We start from the raw sequence: 16026 nt of genomic DNA, 5'->3' as shown, positions 1-16026 counted from the left end.
CCAAGTATCAATTTTCGTTCGTTGTGTCTGTGCCTGAGTGACTTCCTGGCTCTTTGAAACAAATTTTGGGCTTTTTTTTTTAATGTGCAGTGATGATCATGCTGCAGTAATTCATTTATTTTAAGTGTTTTTCCAACTGGAACAATTTAATAAAAAAAAAAAAAAAAAGGAAAACAACTGTCAATATCACAAAAGCTAACATTGTGAAAAACCTTTCAGCGATAGTGTAGCACGCAGAGGAAATCTAAATTTAATGTTACATTTTGTGGTGTCCTCTTTTTATTTATTTCGTGTTTTATATATTTTTGATATTATTTCTGTATTTGTTATTTAATTGTATAGCATTTGTTTTTGTTAAAACTAATTTTAAAATTGTAGTTCTATATGTTTCCCAGAATTTTAATTCCTGTGTAAATGCATTTATGCCGCTTCAGAGCAGCATTAAACAGTCTTTGTAAATGCACATTTCTGTGGTTTTATGCCGCTTCAGAATTGATTTCTGTGCCGCCTTTGCTGTGTAAAGAAAAGATGCCATTAGACGTTTGCATGCTGGTTATTCTGAACTGAATAACGTGTGGATACTGAATGATAAACACTGCATAGTGCACGTGAGTGTTAACGATTGAATGACTGTTCAAGTGAATAATTTTATTGTGTGAAATTTTGGTAGTGCTTTAGATTGCAATCCGCAAAGAACTGCGCAAGTAAACTGAATTTACAGTGTATGTTTCTGTAATTATAGCGACCTCTAAAGAACTTGCATGTATAGGGGAATAATATAAATTTGGGTAATAAAGGGGTAACAAACCAGATATGCAACCTGCAAAGAACTACATAAGTAAACTGAATTTACGGTATACGTTTCTGTAATTCTAGTGAACCTATTAAAGAACGTACCTGTATGTAAGAGAACGTACATTTTTGTAAGTTTTTATTGACGCTAAAACGTGCAATTTAGACGTGTTTCAACGTTTAAAACGTACAAATAGCTACGTATTTTTAGCTAAAAACGTAAAATATTTACGTATCTTTCATTTCATTAAAATATTCGTATCAATGCCTTTTTATCGTTTTATTAATAACCGATTTAGATTTTTAGCCCCCTTAAACTACCCACAAACCTAAACCTACCCATTTTATAGTGAATAGATATAATACGTAACTGCCATTTTTACTAACATGGCATAAAAAAATATTTTTTATAGGCACTAATTACACTCCTACCTCTAAACCTAACGTTAACCATAACTCTCTCTGTACAGTAATCAAGAAAAACATGACAGACAGAAAATTATTTATTTAATGCAAAACTGCCAACGATGCCTTTGCAGTCGCAGTCCTCTCTGGCGGAATACAGTAGGTTTGTGGCGCAGAGCGGAAATAAAGCTATTAATCGCTGAAAATATGATCCAGATTATTATCTTGATCCTCTCTGTGAAGGCCCATAGACGGAAGGGGCCGCGCATCATTCAAACACCAAAAACACCAAAAACACGGCATGTCCTAATCTGTGACGAATGCTGGCAAGAGCCAATGAAACTTGAGATGCATTAACAATTTTTTGCAATGTATTTTTCTCTAATTGTGATCACAGGTGAAAACTGCATCAGAGAGGGAGAACTTTTCTGCTTCCTCATATACTGCAGGGCCCACTTTGCAAGCATATGCAAAAGACCTCCAGAAATTCATCTACTCCTGTCCACAGCTGAAAGGAAACAGGCTGTTGCCAATTAAAAATAAAATTAGAACAATTTTTGTTTGTTCTTTTTTTTAGGGATGCACCGATACGAATGGGCCGATCATGCTTGCGCGTTTTGTCAGTAAAGCCGGTTCTGTAATCAGCGGTAAATGCCATCAGGTGCGTGATTTCACGTTGAGCCGTATATACTACACACAGCCGTTGTTTACCGACGAGCTGCGCAAATCAATGTTCATTATCAGTGTGAATGTGCGCAGCTCGTCAGTGGTTTACAAATGACTCCCCCAGCAAGTGACACTTTTCTATACAAATGACAATACATTTTTATTTAATTGCCACAAAACATAAAGAGTATGTTAATTAACTACTGTAGTCTCATTATATAGTCGATTAATTGTATATTACCAAAATCAACTGGTTGCGCAAGAGTAACGCAATTTGCGAGATAATGCAAAAAAAAATGAAAAATATTTTTTTCTCCCACCCCGATTCTTTTCCACCCACCCCAATTTTTTTTCCACCCACCTCAATTTTTTTTCCTCCCACTGTCATGATCGGGGCTGTGGATTTTCCCTCAGCCACATGAGGTCGCTGTTCTGACACTGCACTCCCTTGATTGTTTCACCTGTCTTTGTCATTAGCACTGATCACCCACATCTGTTCACTATTATCATCTTGACTATAAGAGAATCCACTACTCACTCCGCATTCATGTCTGCATTGTCTTATGTCTCCTGTTCTGTCTGTTCACTCTGCGTTCCTGAATTCCTGGCTCAAGATCATGTTCCCTGTTTAGTTTATTTAGTGTTTCAGTTTGTTACGTTTGTGCCGTGTTGGCCTTTTGTTTTGTTTATTTTCTGTTAATAAAATACTTACCTGCATCTGGACCCAGACCTCCTTTTGAACCGTGACAGAATGCAGACATCCAAGATGGGTCCAGCGGGGAGGATTTTTTTTGAGGAGGCGGCGGACGCGCGTTTGGGGGCGGCGACCACCCGCTCTGTTCCTAACACAGCAGGGATGTCTTTTGAGGCGGCGTCGGCCGCTAGATTTGAGTTTATTTACGCCTGCCTGGCCGAGATGGACGCCCGTAGAGCCGAGACTGCACGGGTGCGTTCCTGCTTTGCGGTGGGGGCGGAGAAGCTCTTCCGCGGGGAGACGGCAATGTCTGTTGTCTCCATTCCTGACACGGAGGCGACCACTGTCCCTGTTCCTGATGCTGAGGCGGCTGCGCGTTCTGTTCCTGACGTTGAGGCGGCCGCACGCTCTGTTCCTGGCGCTGAGGCGGCTGCGCTTCCTGTTCCTGACGCTGAGGCGGCCGCGCGTTCTGTTCCTGACGTTGAGGCGGCCGCACGCTCTGTTCCTGGCGCTGAGGCGGCTGCGCTTCCTGTTCCTGACGCTGAGGCGGCCGCGCGTCCTGTTCCTGACGCTGAGGCGGCTGCGCTTCCTGTTCCTGGCGCTGAGGCGGCCGCGCGTCCTGTTCCTGGCGCTGAGGCGGCCGCGCGTCCTGTTCCTGGCGCTGAGACGGCCGCGCGCTCTGTTCCTGGCGCTGAGGCGGCCGCGCGTCCTGTTCCTGGCGCTGAGACGGCCGCGCGCTCTGTTCCTGGCGCTGAGGCGGCCGCGCGTCCTGTTCCTGGCGCTGAGGCGGCGGCGCGTCCTGTCCCTGATGCTGAGGCGGCTGCGCGTCCTGTTCCTGGCGCTGAGACGGCCGCGCGCTCTGCCCTTGAGGGGAGGTACTGTCATGATCGGGGCTGTGGATTTTCCTTCAGCCACATGAGGTCGCTGTTCTGACACTGCACTCCCTTGATTGTTTCACCTGTCTTTGTCATTAGCACTGATCACCCACATCTGTTTACTATTATCATCTTGACTATAAGAGATCCCACTACTCACTCCGCATTCATGTCTGCATTGTCTTATGTCTCCTGTTCTGTCTGGTCATTCTGCGTTCCTGAATTATTGGCTCAAGATCATGTTCCCTGTTTAGTTTATTTAGTGTTTCAGTTTGTTACGTTTGTGCCGTGTTGGCCTTTTGTTTTGTTTATTTTCTGTTAATAAAATACTTACCTGCATCTGGACCCAGACCTCCTTTTGAACCGTGACACCCACCCTGATTTTTTCCACCACCAGACCTTTTAGTTTTGTATCACAATAAGTTTTGTATCACAATAAGCACTCTCTTTAGTAGTACTCTTAATACAGTTCTCCTTAACAGCAACTGCAATTCATATACACAGGTCATATATTTGTCTATAACACATTCTGACAAATAAAATAAGTTTCACACATTTACTGCACTCAATGACATTTCCCCAGACTCAATCAACCAACATGAAACGTGAAACCAACATGTGAGTTCATAAAACTCAGAATACACACCAAAACCGTTAACAGAAAAACTTTTGATCCCCTGCTGATTTTGTACGTTTGCCCACTGACAAAGAAATTATCAGTCTGTAATTAATGGTAGTTTTTTTTTTTTTTAACAGTGAGAGACAGAATAACAACAAAAAACTCAGAAAAACGCATTTCAAAAAAGTTATAAATTTATTTGCATTTAATGAGTGAAACAAGTGTTTGACCCCTTCGCAAAACATGACTTGGTGGCAAAACCCTTGTTGGCAATCACATAGGTCTAATGTTTCTTGTAGTTGACCACCAGGTTTGCACACATCTCAGGAGGGATTTTGTCCCACTCCTCTTTGCAGATCCTCAAGTCATTAAGGTTTCGAGTCTGACGTTTGGCAACTCAAACGTTCAGCTTCCTCCACAGATTTTCAATGGGATTAGGATCTGGAGACTATCTAGGCCAATCCAGAACCTTAATGTGCTGCTTCTTGAGCCACTCCTTTGTTGCTTTGGCAATGGGTTGTGGATTAGAATTACAGCATGACAATGACCAAAACACATTTTCAATGGTTCTCGCCCAAAATTTGATGGTACATGGCCCTGTCCATCGTCCCTTTGATGCGGTGCAGTTTTCCTGTCCCCTTAGCAGAAAAACACCTCCAAACCATAATGTTTCAGTCTCCATGTCTGACGGGTAGGCTAGTGTTTTTGGGGTCTTAGGCAGCATTCCTCCTCCTCCAAACACGGCGAGTTGAGTTGATGCCAAAGAGCTTGGTTTTTTCTTATCGGACCACAACACTTTCACCCAGTTCTCTGAATCATTCAGATGTTCACTGGTAAACTGCAGACAGAATTATACATGTGATTTCTTGAGCAGGGGGGACCTTGTGGGCGCTGCAGGATTTCAGTACTTCACGGTGTAGTGTGTTACCAATTGTTTTTTATGATGACTATGTTCCCAGCTGCCTTGAGATCATTGACATGATCCTCCTGTGTAGTTCTGGGCTGATTCCTCACCATTCTCATGATCATGAAACTCCACAAGGTGAGGTCTTGCATGGAGACCCAGACCGAGGGAGATTAACAGTTATTTTGTTTTTTGTTCATTTGCAAATAATTGCACCAAGACCAATTAACCCAGTTTAACCCATAAATTGTTCCGAGACCATTACAACCGAGAAACACAAAGAAAAGTTTGCAATTTCAACAATTACTAAAAAACTCACAACACTACATATAGATGTAAGCCTCAAATTTTGATTAAATTACATGGATGTATGCTAATATGTGGTCTGAAAATCTCCACTGCAAATCTGAAATTCTAAAGTTTATTAAAGGGTTAGTTCACCCAAAAATGAAAATTAGCCCTTGATTTACTTACCCTTCAGGCATCATAGGTGTATATGACTTCCTTCTTTCAGACAAATCCAATCAGAGTTATATTAAAAACGATCCTGGCACTTCCCAGTTTTACAAAGGCGAGTATTTCTGTTCATCAGTCCAAAGCAAGTCCAATTAAGTACATCCATCCATAATAAAAAAAGTGCCCCCTCACATGGCTCTAGGGTGGCTTCAGGTGGATGACGTCTGATGTCTGCGTTGTGTATGCGCATGTGAGTCTCATGAAAATCAATATTTGTTTACAGGAGCAAAGGAAGCAAAGTTTCCTTACTTTAGCAAAGGCAAACCAGTCTACTCTTGGTTTATATCGAATTCCTCCGACATTTTCCTTTACAAATCCCCATTTTGAACTTCTAAGTTGTGACCGCTTATGCGATTGTAAAGCTTGGAAGTGCCAGGATAATTTTTAATATAACTCTGATTGGATTCGTCTGAAAGAGGGAAGTCATATACACCTAGGATGGCTGAAGTGTGAGTGAATCATGGGCTAATTTTTATTTTTGGGTGAACTAACCCTTCAAAACCTGAAAAATTATGTAAAAATGAGTAAACACACACACACACACACACGCACACACACACACACACACACACACACACACACACACACACACACACGTCACATTCTATGTCAAATGTTAAGTAAATGAATTTCACTGACTCCTTGTATACACAGTCAAGGATGTTTTTCCTACGAACAGCTCATATAAGGCTGGAGAACATGGTTTTATTCATCTAGTTTTATACATTTCAGCTCCAGTGCTGCTGTCAGGAAATACAAAAAGACAAACTATTAACTAAAACTAAATATTAGTCTCTTTTGAATAAGACCGTAGGCAAAGTAGAAAAACTGGTGTTTTTGTTGTTGTTGCCAGAGCAACCATATTTTTTACTTAACCTCCTTTCTAAAGCAGGCCTCTGGTGTGCAAAATGTGTGGTAAGCTATAACAAATAATTAAACTGGTTTTGTACAAATCAAAAACCTCATTGTAGTTGGGTTTTTGGTTTGAGAACAGCTGAACTGAGTTAGTTCAATCAAGCTTGAAGCTGCGTTAAGTGCCACAACTAAAAAGCTGTTGGTTTACATTACAGATCTGCAGGATGAGAGTATCTACAGACCTCAATCTATCAGCAACATCATTTAATTACACAGGAACCAGTAATTACTTTCATTGCACACCTTTTTACTTATTTTAAGTGTTTATAGTATTACTTATAGCCAAATAATGATTTACGTACTAATACTTCTACCTGGATACTTTTTTTTTTTGTTTCATAACATGTTCTTAATGTCAACAATATCTGCAGACAGCAGAACCTGTCATACTTGTTCAGAACAATACAGCCAATTAAAAACTTGTTTACATGAGAAGATTTAACAATTAGAGCATATTTAAACTCAAAGCTTAAAAGACATAAAACTATCAGAATTATACAATTACACTAGGTAGGACAAGTACACACCCACTGCATTAACACTTGCTATGCAAACTGAAATGCAATTGAGAATGAATTCAGAATTAATTTATAATTAATTAAGCTTTGGTTCTATAACCATTGTCATGACCTTAAAGGAGAAGTTCACTTCCAGAACAAAAATTTACAAATAGGCTAATTCACTCACCACCTTGTCATCCAAGATGTTCATGTCTTTCTTTCTTCAGTAATAAAAAAAAAAGTTTTTTGAGGAAAACATTTCAGGATTTCGCTCCAATGTGTACTTCTGGTGCCTGCCAGTTTGAACTTCCAAAATGCAGTTTAAATGCAGCTTCGAGGGGCTTATCTAGCAAAATGATCGGATATTTTCTAAAACAAATTGACAAGTTATATACTTTTTAATCTCAAATGCTCATCTTGTCTACCTCTGCGTGTACTTTGTGTATTCTGGTTCAAGACAGTTAGAGTATGTCGAAAAACTCTCTTTTTTCCCTCCAACTTCAAAATCGCCCTGTATCGCTGTTTTACCTTTTTTTGTAAAGGGCGTTTGATCTTATTTGCACGTTAAATTTGTAAACACTGGATCGGTACTTCTGCAGTCATATAGGATGATTTTGAAGTTAAAGGAGAAAATCAGATCTGAGTTCTTCAACCTACCCTAACTGTCTTGATTCGGATTACACCAAGTACATGCAGAGCTAGACAAGACAATGTTTAGAAGTATATCAATTGTTCTTTCTTTCTTTAGAAAATAGAAAAGGCTGGGATCATTTAGAGCCCTTTGCATTTAAACTGCATTTTGGAAGTTCAAACTCGCAGGAACCATAGAAGTCCACTATGGAGACAAATTCTGAAATGTTTTCCTCAAAATACAATTTCTTTACGGCTGAAAAAAGAAAGACATGAACATCTTGGTGGTGAGTAAATTAATTGTAAAAAAAAAAAAAATTAAGGTCTGCAAGTGAACTTCTCATTTAACGTACAAATGGCACTTTTATAAACAAATAAAAATTACATTTCATTTCCACAAAACATAACAGAGAGAATATAATACAGGAAATTTCTTCAATTAGTGAAACACACTCTCTAAAAAGATAAATTCTGGTTAATTGAATACTATACTTTTTAATCTTTTACAATTTATGTAAAACAAATGCATTATCTGGGAATTACAGCAGTGACCTTGCATGAGTAATTTGGCATTGGCATTTTGTCATCATTATAAATGAGCATTTTCTCCTTACTCTGGAATTTCTCAATTACATCTCTGTAAGTACACAACAATTCAACTAAGACATTAATTTGACCTAATTCCCTGAAACAGAACATTCAGATTAATATATGTCACTCAACCAAAATCTTTTCTTCTTGCTCACAGGAGATGTGGATGGGTGGAGATGAACATTAAGTATATATATATAACTAGGACTGCAGTGGAAAGATGAGCTAGTTAAAGCAGGACTTACTGTTCACTTGCTTCAGTAATTCAAGTTCTCACTTCAGTTACTTGTTACGAACAAGGACTAAAAACATGTAAGTAATCAACTTTGATATTACTTTATGCCTGTTATCTGGTTTTATTTTGCACATATTCATTGTTTTTATGGACTTTAAATAATCCACATCAAGAAAAAAGTTAAGATGACTTACATTGCTGTCTAATAAAGGCTGGATTTAAAGGCTGGAATATTCAGGGAAAAAGCTACATTAGAAATGCTCCACCTGAACTTATACAAAACAATAATAATGTTGTATCTTTTAATTCACAGGATGCCTTTTGTCAACAACCAATGCAAAAGCCTCTGCACTGTCGGCCGTTTCCCAGGTATTAAACTGCAGGCAGATGACAGCTGGAAAGGAGGATGCTACGCACCAGTTTACACCAACCCATGTGCAAACCCTTGTGCTAACCCTTGCACAAACCCATGTGCAAATGTTTACACAAACCCATACGTAAATCCTTGCTCAAACCCTTGTGCAAACCCATGCATTAACCCTTACACTTCTCCATATGCCACTACATATGCTGTTCCATGTGCTACTGCATACGCTACTCCATATGCTAATCCTTGCAGCTTTGTCACTCCATGCCGTGAAGAAGGTTTTGTTAAGGAATATGTGGATGATTGCACAAGCAAGCGAGTCTGTGAAACCAATGGTAAGAGTCAAAGATCTTTGTCCTTTAATGCATGATGGGAAACACATTATTTTCACTTATCATAACTCAGTAAATGATCTGTTTTCTACTTTTGTAATTTTCTCAGATGCCGTCCTCCGGGTTTGTAAAGTTGACCTCCTCAAATGTAGGACCGGACAAAATCGACAGGAGCATAACACCCATTGTTTTCTTGATGATCATCTTATCGTTCGCAGAGGACAGTGTTTCAATATGTGGGTTGATTTGTGCCGACCTTTCAATCCCAGTTGTGACAACCTTCACCTGGAGCTTAAACTAGGTTAGTTATGACTAACAACATGTGAAAACATGCCCCCAAAAAAGGATATGTTCAAGAAGAACTCTTGAGGAGCTAAACCAGCACTTTTTGCAATCACTAAAACCTCTTGTTCTTCTCTGTTTTACAGGTCATATCCCATCCATCCGGGACGGCACTTATGTGATCATTCCAATAGTGAACGAATTCAAGAAAGACTGCTGGGGGGCAAAGATTGTGGAACATGAACAAAACCGAGTCAAACTGTGTGTGAACTCTGTTCCGACCGCTTGCGTTGGACGATACCAGTTCAGTGTAGTGACACAGTGTCCAGGAGGCAAATTTACTTTACCTTGTGTTCCTGAAAATGACATTTACATGCTGTTCAACCCCTGGTGTAGAGGTACGTGTTTATTACACTGTAAACCTGAGAACTAAATATATGAAAATAGAATGGAATAGAATGTAGAAAAAAAGAAAGCACTTAATGAAGCTTTTCAATTTAAAATCCAATGTTCTGTTTATCAGATGACTGTGTGTACCTGAATGATGAAGCAGAGAGAGCTGAGTATGTGGGGAATGACATGGGCAGACTCTACTATGGAACTAAGCAGCAGATTGGCTGCAGATCATGGAACTTTGGTCAAGTAAGAGCCAAACTTTTACTCATATATTACAAATGTTCGATATGTCAGAGAAATGCTCTGAATCCACAGATTTTAATGAGAATGGTGTGTCACAAGAAAATGGCACTCTAATTTCCTCACTATTCTGTCTGATTCTTAGTTTGAGAAGGGAATCCTGCCTGCATGTATGTATGTGTTGGAGAAGAGCCGCACCCCTTGCTCAGGATGGGGAAGCCCCATTAACATTTCTAGAGTGGTGTCTGACATGGTGAGTCTTCTTTTACTTCTTATCAACACCATGATTTCATGTGGGAAAGCATTTAAAATGGTCCGATTAGTTCTCTTCCAGGTGTAGTACTTCTGCATTAAGCTTGCTGCATTCAAACTTAAATAGTTTTAATAATCTCTTCTTAACAGGTTATTGCCAAAAAAGACTGTGGCGTGATGGTGGGTAACTGGTCAAACTGCTACGGTGATGGAACTGCTCCTACATCCTGGTGTGGCAGCAGTGCCATCCTGAAACAATACCACAAATGTGGAGGAATACCTGTCAAATATGGGCAGAGCTTGGCCTTTGCTGGAGTCACCAACACATGTAATGTACAGACTGGATAAGGAGAAAACATTTTGATAAAGTGATTCTAGATGTAATGCACTTACATTCTTCTTTTCTTTGTTGCAGTGTTGAGGTGTTTGGGCATTCCTTCTCGTCCAGTCTCAAACTTCTGCTCTGCTCATGACAGTGATGTTTGTTTGACAACTGACGTCTACTTAGATGATAAATTTCAGCTGATTGACCAAATGAACCGTGATTCAATCTGGTAAGTCGCATTACCATTAGTGATGTCATAAAGTAGCATTTCTCTGAATGTCACTGAAGTGTTTCTACTTTCTTTGTCTCTTTCCATGTAGGAACTACCATGTGTGGAATGAGGCCTGGATGAATCGGCCAGACCTGCCCTCTGGTTTTGGAGGTTGGCAGGTGATTGATTCCACTCCTCAACTGACCAGCCAGGGCTTCTTCCGCTGCGGCCCCACCTCTGTTGCTGCAATCCGCAGTGGACAGACCTTCCTGAAGCATGATGTGCCCTTCCTTTTTGCTGAAGTATGTTAATACTTTTAATGTAGCATTTTATCATACAGACATTAACATATAATCACTAATGATTCATGTTTGTCTCTTTGTGTTCTAGGTGAACAATGATAAGGTTTACTGGCAAAGGAAAAGCAATGGAACATTTGGTGTTGTTCACGTTGAGAAGGATGTAGGAGGTCACTGCATCAGCACCAAGGCGGTCGGCTCAGATCAACGTGTAGACATCACAAACCTCTACAAACACCCATGTGGTAAAAACTACATGCATTTTTCTTAAAACATCTAGTCCAGCGCTCAACACTTTGATCCATGGTTCTTATACAAATTATGAAGTTTGGCGTCTCACCTGTGATCAGTGGGGGACTTAACGATTAGAATTACTAAGCAAATTCCAGGTATGGGGCCCCAACACTATAACTATATTCTCGTTTACGCCTAATTTATGCCATGCAACTCATTCCATATTCCAAGTGTTCTGAAGACATACGGTAGGGTTTGCATCGAAAGTGTACTCTATTGTTAAGTGAAAATCTCTAGTCATCGCATCCGTGCATTTATAAGAATTCATTTTTATATAGAAGGAAAAGCACACAAGAGAGTCATTTGAAACATCAAGACAAAAAAAATTTCTTAACACAATACTTTCTTTACTGAGGTGAATATCTCTGTTCTGAGACAGTCAGACAGTAATATACAGCCTAGAATGCGTGCAAAGAGTGCTCCCTCATATAATCACTAAAAGGTGTCACTCACTTCAGTTCATTGCAATCTCACGATGTTCCATTAATAAGCTCTCTGCACTGCTCAATGAATCTCGTATTTACATGTCTACACTTTGTTATAATGAGAGGATTCCCATTTGCAGAACTCAACAAACTCTGCATTTTGAGCAGTGACTGGATTCTAACGTAAACACTTCTGGTCATTGCGTTCAAGACATAAACAGGTATGTCTGTGATTGGCTACATTGTTCAAGGGTGCAAATGTGTTTCGGCAATATGGGGCAGCTGTGGCCTAATGGTTAGAGAGTCGGACTTGTAACCTGAAGATTGTGGGTTCGAGTCTCGGGTCAACAAACTCTGTCAGTGGAAAGAGTGAAATTCCGAGATTGGTTTACCGTACTTGGCCACACGGCACGTCCTTCTGTCATTCCTTCCTTCCTTTCTAATATCCCCTGATTCCCCGGGGCCCTAAGCAGCTGTTTAACTCACTTAATTGGTAATCCTTCCCTGCCTGTGATTCATCCCTTTGAATATTTTTGTTTTACTTTTTTATTTATCAGGTTCTACTGAGAAGTGCACAGCTTTGGAAACAGCCCTCCGTCATGGCTCCAAGAGATGCACATACCCACTACCCTGTGCTGAGGATGTTGTCTGTGAAGTCAGCCTGAAAGGAGATGGACCATGTGTGGGCAAGGATGCTGTGCTTTGCATCAATCTAAAAAATAAATGCAGCTCACCTCGAAGTGTCACCCTCCACAGCCAGGCTGCAGCCATGTACTACACCGGCGTCAGCAAGAACTTCCTCAAGAGAGACCAGGCGTGCTTCGACCTCAAGCCCTCTGAATGTGAGAAATTATAAACTTTTGTTTGAAAACAAATACTTTTTTCTCCATTTTGGCCTTGCCTCCACACTGAGATGATGTTTTTGTCAAGGAAAACAAAGCTTTTTGAAAAAGCTTTTTCAAAGTGGATCAATTAAAAAATCCATTGTAGTGTGGACTGTGAACATGTAGGCATTTGAAAAGGATGACACGTTTAGTCATGTGATGCATATTGTACCAACAGATATCTACGTTTATACCGGTATTGTGCTTGCATGGTACTTTCACACTGTTGCTAAGGATATGGTAATTTGTACACTCTTCATATTACAGTCCTGCAAAATTAACAGAAAAAATTACTTACAATTGCACAATTAGTTTTATGTGGTTAAGTTATAGTGTGAATAAGAAACTTTAGGAAAATGCTTGAAGCGCTAGGCATTTTGAAACAAAAAAGACATTTTCAAATTCATTAGGATTAATGTAGACATCGCCTATAATCAGAGAGTTGCAATACATGTGACCACAAAGTTAGTATAGTGCATTTTATGTGTAAAGTTAATATTTACAATTTACATAAATCAACACATTACAGTCTATGTGTTAATTACTCTAATGCAAACTTGCAAGCTTTAGTATTTATTCCATATTTGTCACTTTTCCCCACTTTAGGCAGAACTCTGGACTGGACCCTGAGTTATGATGACTATAAAGATCACCTGGTGGATCACTCCACACTGATGCTCAACCTTATCGGACACGTGGCTCAGACTAAGCAGGTTTTGGCCACCCAATACAACTTCAGACTGCGCACACCAGACCTTGTTATCGCTGTAAGTTTAAAGTTATGGTTTACCTGTCTTCTGGTTAGTTGAAATCCTTTGATGCTAAAATCTGTCTTGTGCGTGGTTCTTCTCAGCCTTTATGTGATGCCATCGTGGGTCAAGAAGTGCCAGTCAAAATCACTTTCCAGAATCCACTGCCTTGTGTCCTGAAGAACACTGTATTCCGCTTTGTGGGACTTGGACTGCAGCATGCCAGAGTTGTCAATTATGGGTAAAATGAATTCCATTGATTGCTTAATTAAATGGGCATTGTTGTTGCATTATTCTGTACTTACATGCATTTTCATTTAATTATACAAATGTGATGCCTCAATAAATATGATAAACTCAATATTTGTTGCTAAACAGTTGTGATCGTTATATGTATAAAATGTACATTTTAGTTAAAATGGTATTAAATAATCGTTCTTTCTTTCACAGTGACATTGCAGGGCATGCCTCAGTGTGCCTGACAGAGAAGTTTATTCCCAGGTGTCATGGCCCACAGAAACTCCTGGCCTCATTCGATTGTCCTCAACTCACTCAGGTGCATGGATTCACCAACATTGTTGTCAAACAGCACTGTTAAACCAACCAAATAAACAAAACGAAGGGAAAGTTTTATTGGAAAGAAAGTGCTGTTGACTACAAGTTTTCCAAATTTTTGTTTTCCAAAAATTGGCATTTTTTCATCCTTGATTATTCATTGCCCTTCTCTGAGTAATATAGTGGTATATGGGACTGTTAATTCAATCTACTGCAGATACTGATCATGCCTGATTGTGAATAAACGTAATAAAATATGAGAAAGAACTGAAATGTCTAAGTCAAAGTAATTATATCTGAGAGATTCTGACAGTCAGTTTTGGTTTTATGTTTGCAAATTTTTATTGTAAAATCATCATGTAATTATTTATTATTTCCTGGGGTCTACCTTTGCTTGTTTTTCTATGGTAATGTCAATGAAAACCTTTTAAACTAACCATGTTTGCTTTATTGTTAATCTGTCTCAATGCAGCCTCAGCATGAATAAAAAAAATAAAAATAAAAAATACCTATAAAATGAAATGGTTGCCGTTATGACTTGAAATGGTTGCTCTCAATGTGCTACTGGTGTGTTGCTGTTTTTACTGCAACACAACGATGACCACAGCTAATGTAATAGCTTAGAGGTGGCAATGAATATAAGCGTAGGCTTAAACCACATGCCGTACCATCAGTTTTTCCCACAAGGAGTCTAAATGCCCCGGATATCGAGTGAAATCTGAATTAAGAATGTTTTGGTACATTCTGACAAGATGGCATCTAGCGTTTCTTTGCCAATTCACACCGCACAGTAGTGATGTGCACATCGTTGTTATATCCACGGGTGCTGTGGATGATCCACGAGCCGGCTAATAAAATTCATTTTGATTTATTGCAGGTGAATAAGGTCAATCATTAATGATGCAAATATTAACTACATTCTCTACATTATGTTAAAATATATTTTAAAAGGCGTGGCCTCAAAATTACAAGTGAATGATTCAACATAACACCTGCAGTGGTCACTCATAATTCATTAAACAATTAATTTTGGTAAAATACATGGAACAGTTTTCATGCTATATTGTATACTGGGGGGCCGTTAGGGGGATGCAGAGTATGCCAGGCATATGGGCCCAGGCTTCTAGGGGGCATTTGTCATGAAGCATATTGATTGACAGACAAGTGTTTGAGGCTACAAAATTTCAAAATAACATGAACTTCCTGCAATTGCTGACAGGTATCTGAGGTTACTGTCTATCCATTAAAAAGTGTTTGATTCGAAATTCACAAGATCACAAGAACAAACAGTACTTTTTACTCCTTACAATTTTATTTCATCTTGAAAAGTACATTACATTTTTATTGTATCTTATGCACATTAAATATCATAAACGGAAGCTCAAACGTGCATGCCTGACCTGACAATCAATGATCAGTGTTTTCATGCATCAAGCCACACATTGCTACTTTAGTTATGACTTTTATCAGGTAAATAAATGGCTGGCTTTAAAACGTCACCATCAAATCTGAGGAAGCATATTGACGTAGCAAAATTGCGTTTTCCCCCCAAAAACGTTTATTCATTATTTGTTCATTATTTTTATAGAGCTATTAGCAGTGTAATATATTAGCTGAATGCACAACATTGAGTGCAAATGAAATCAGTGATAAGAATTTAAATATACAATTAATATTTTTGTGGGATTTTTTTTTTTTTTATAAATGTTACAAATCTCCAAAAAAAGTATGTAAATAAACATTGTATGCTAAATTAATTGTAATTCATGTTTAGTCATGTTCTTACCAGATTACCAGACATTACAATATGTCATTATATGACACATTCAGTAGGAATTAATATTTTTTTCATCTTAATAATTATATGCTCATTAATTAATCTAATTAGTTGCAAATAATTATTTATCAGTATTTGCTGAGAAAAAAAAAACCCTAAATGTCCCAAATAAACAATTAAAAGTTTAATTATCCTTTTAGACAGTGACGGTGAATAGACAACACAAAAAAGTGGCCTTTGAAAATATTAATGTTTTATGTTTTAATTCTATGACTCACCTCATTAATTCAACACGT

The 16026-nt window shown here is 38.9% G+C and overlaps 1 protein-coding gene across 1 annotated transcript; it reads left to right on the top strand.

Annotated features, from left to right (window-relative positions):
- The first annotated feature begins 8656 nt into the window (after positions 1 to 8656).
- On the top strand, positions 8657 to 14389 carry LOC141291607 (protein-glutamine gamma-glutamyltransferase K-like). The gene is made up of 13 exons (XM_073823767.1): positions 8657 to 9044; positions 9151 to 9342; positions 9470 to 9721; positions 9847 to 9965; positions 10105 to 10212; positions 10362 to 10539; positions 10627 to 10765; positions 10857 to 11049; positions 11138 to 11291; positions 12323 to 12607; positions 13256 to 13416; positions 13503 to 13639; positions 13849 to 14389. Exons 1-13 carry the CDS (start codon positions 8657 to 8659, stop codon positions 13994 to 13996), a joined length of 2454 nt encoding a protein of 817 aa, XP_073679868.1. The 3' UTR covers positions 13997 to 14389.
- Positions 14390 to 16026: the final 1637 nt, after the last annotated feature.

Source organism: Garra rufa, chromosome 18, assembly GCF_049309525.1.
Source record: "Garra rufa chromosome 18, GarRuf1.0, whole genome shotgun sequence".
NCBI classification, from domain to species: Eukaryota; Metazoa; Chordata; class Actinopteri; order Cypriniformes; family Cyprinidae; genus Garra; species Garra rufa.
Note: the sequence above shows the minus strand (reverse complement) of the source record. Positions and strands in the feature narration are given on the sequence as shown.

Coding starts and splice junctions, on each gene's coding strand:
- LOC141291607 (XM_073823767.1), top strand. CDS start 8,657: ATGCCTTTTGTCAACAACCAATGCAAAAGCCTCTGCACTGTCGGCCGT. Junction 10,540..10,626: donor TGCTGGAGTCACCAACACAT/GTAATGTACAGA, acceptor TCTTTGTTGCAG/TGTTGAGGTGTTTGGGCATT. Junction 11,292..12,322: donor CCTCTACAAACACCCATGTG/GTAAAAACTACA, acceptor TTTATTTATCAG/GTTCTACTGAGAAGTGCACA.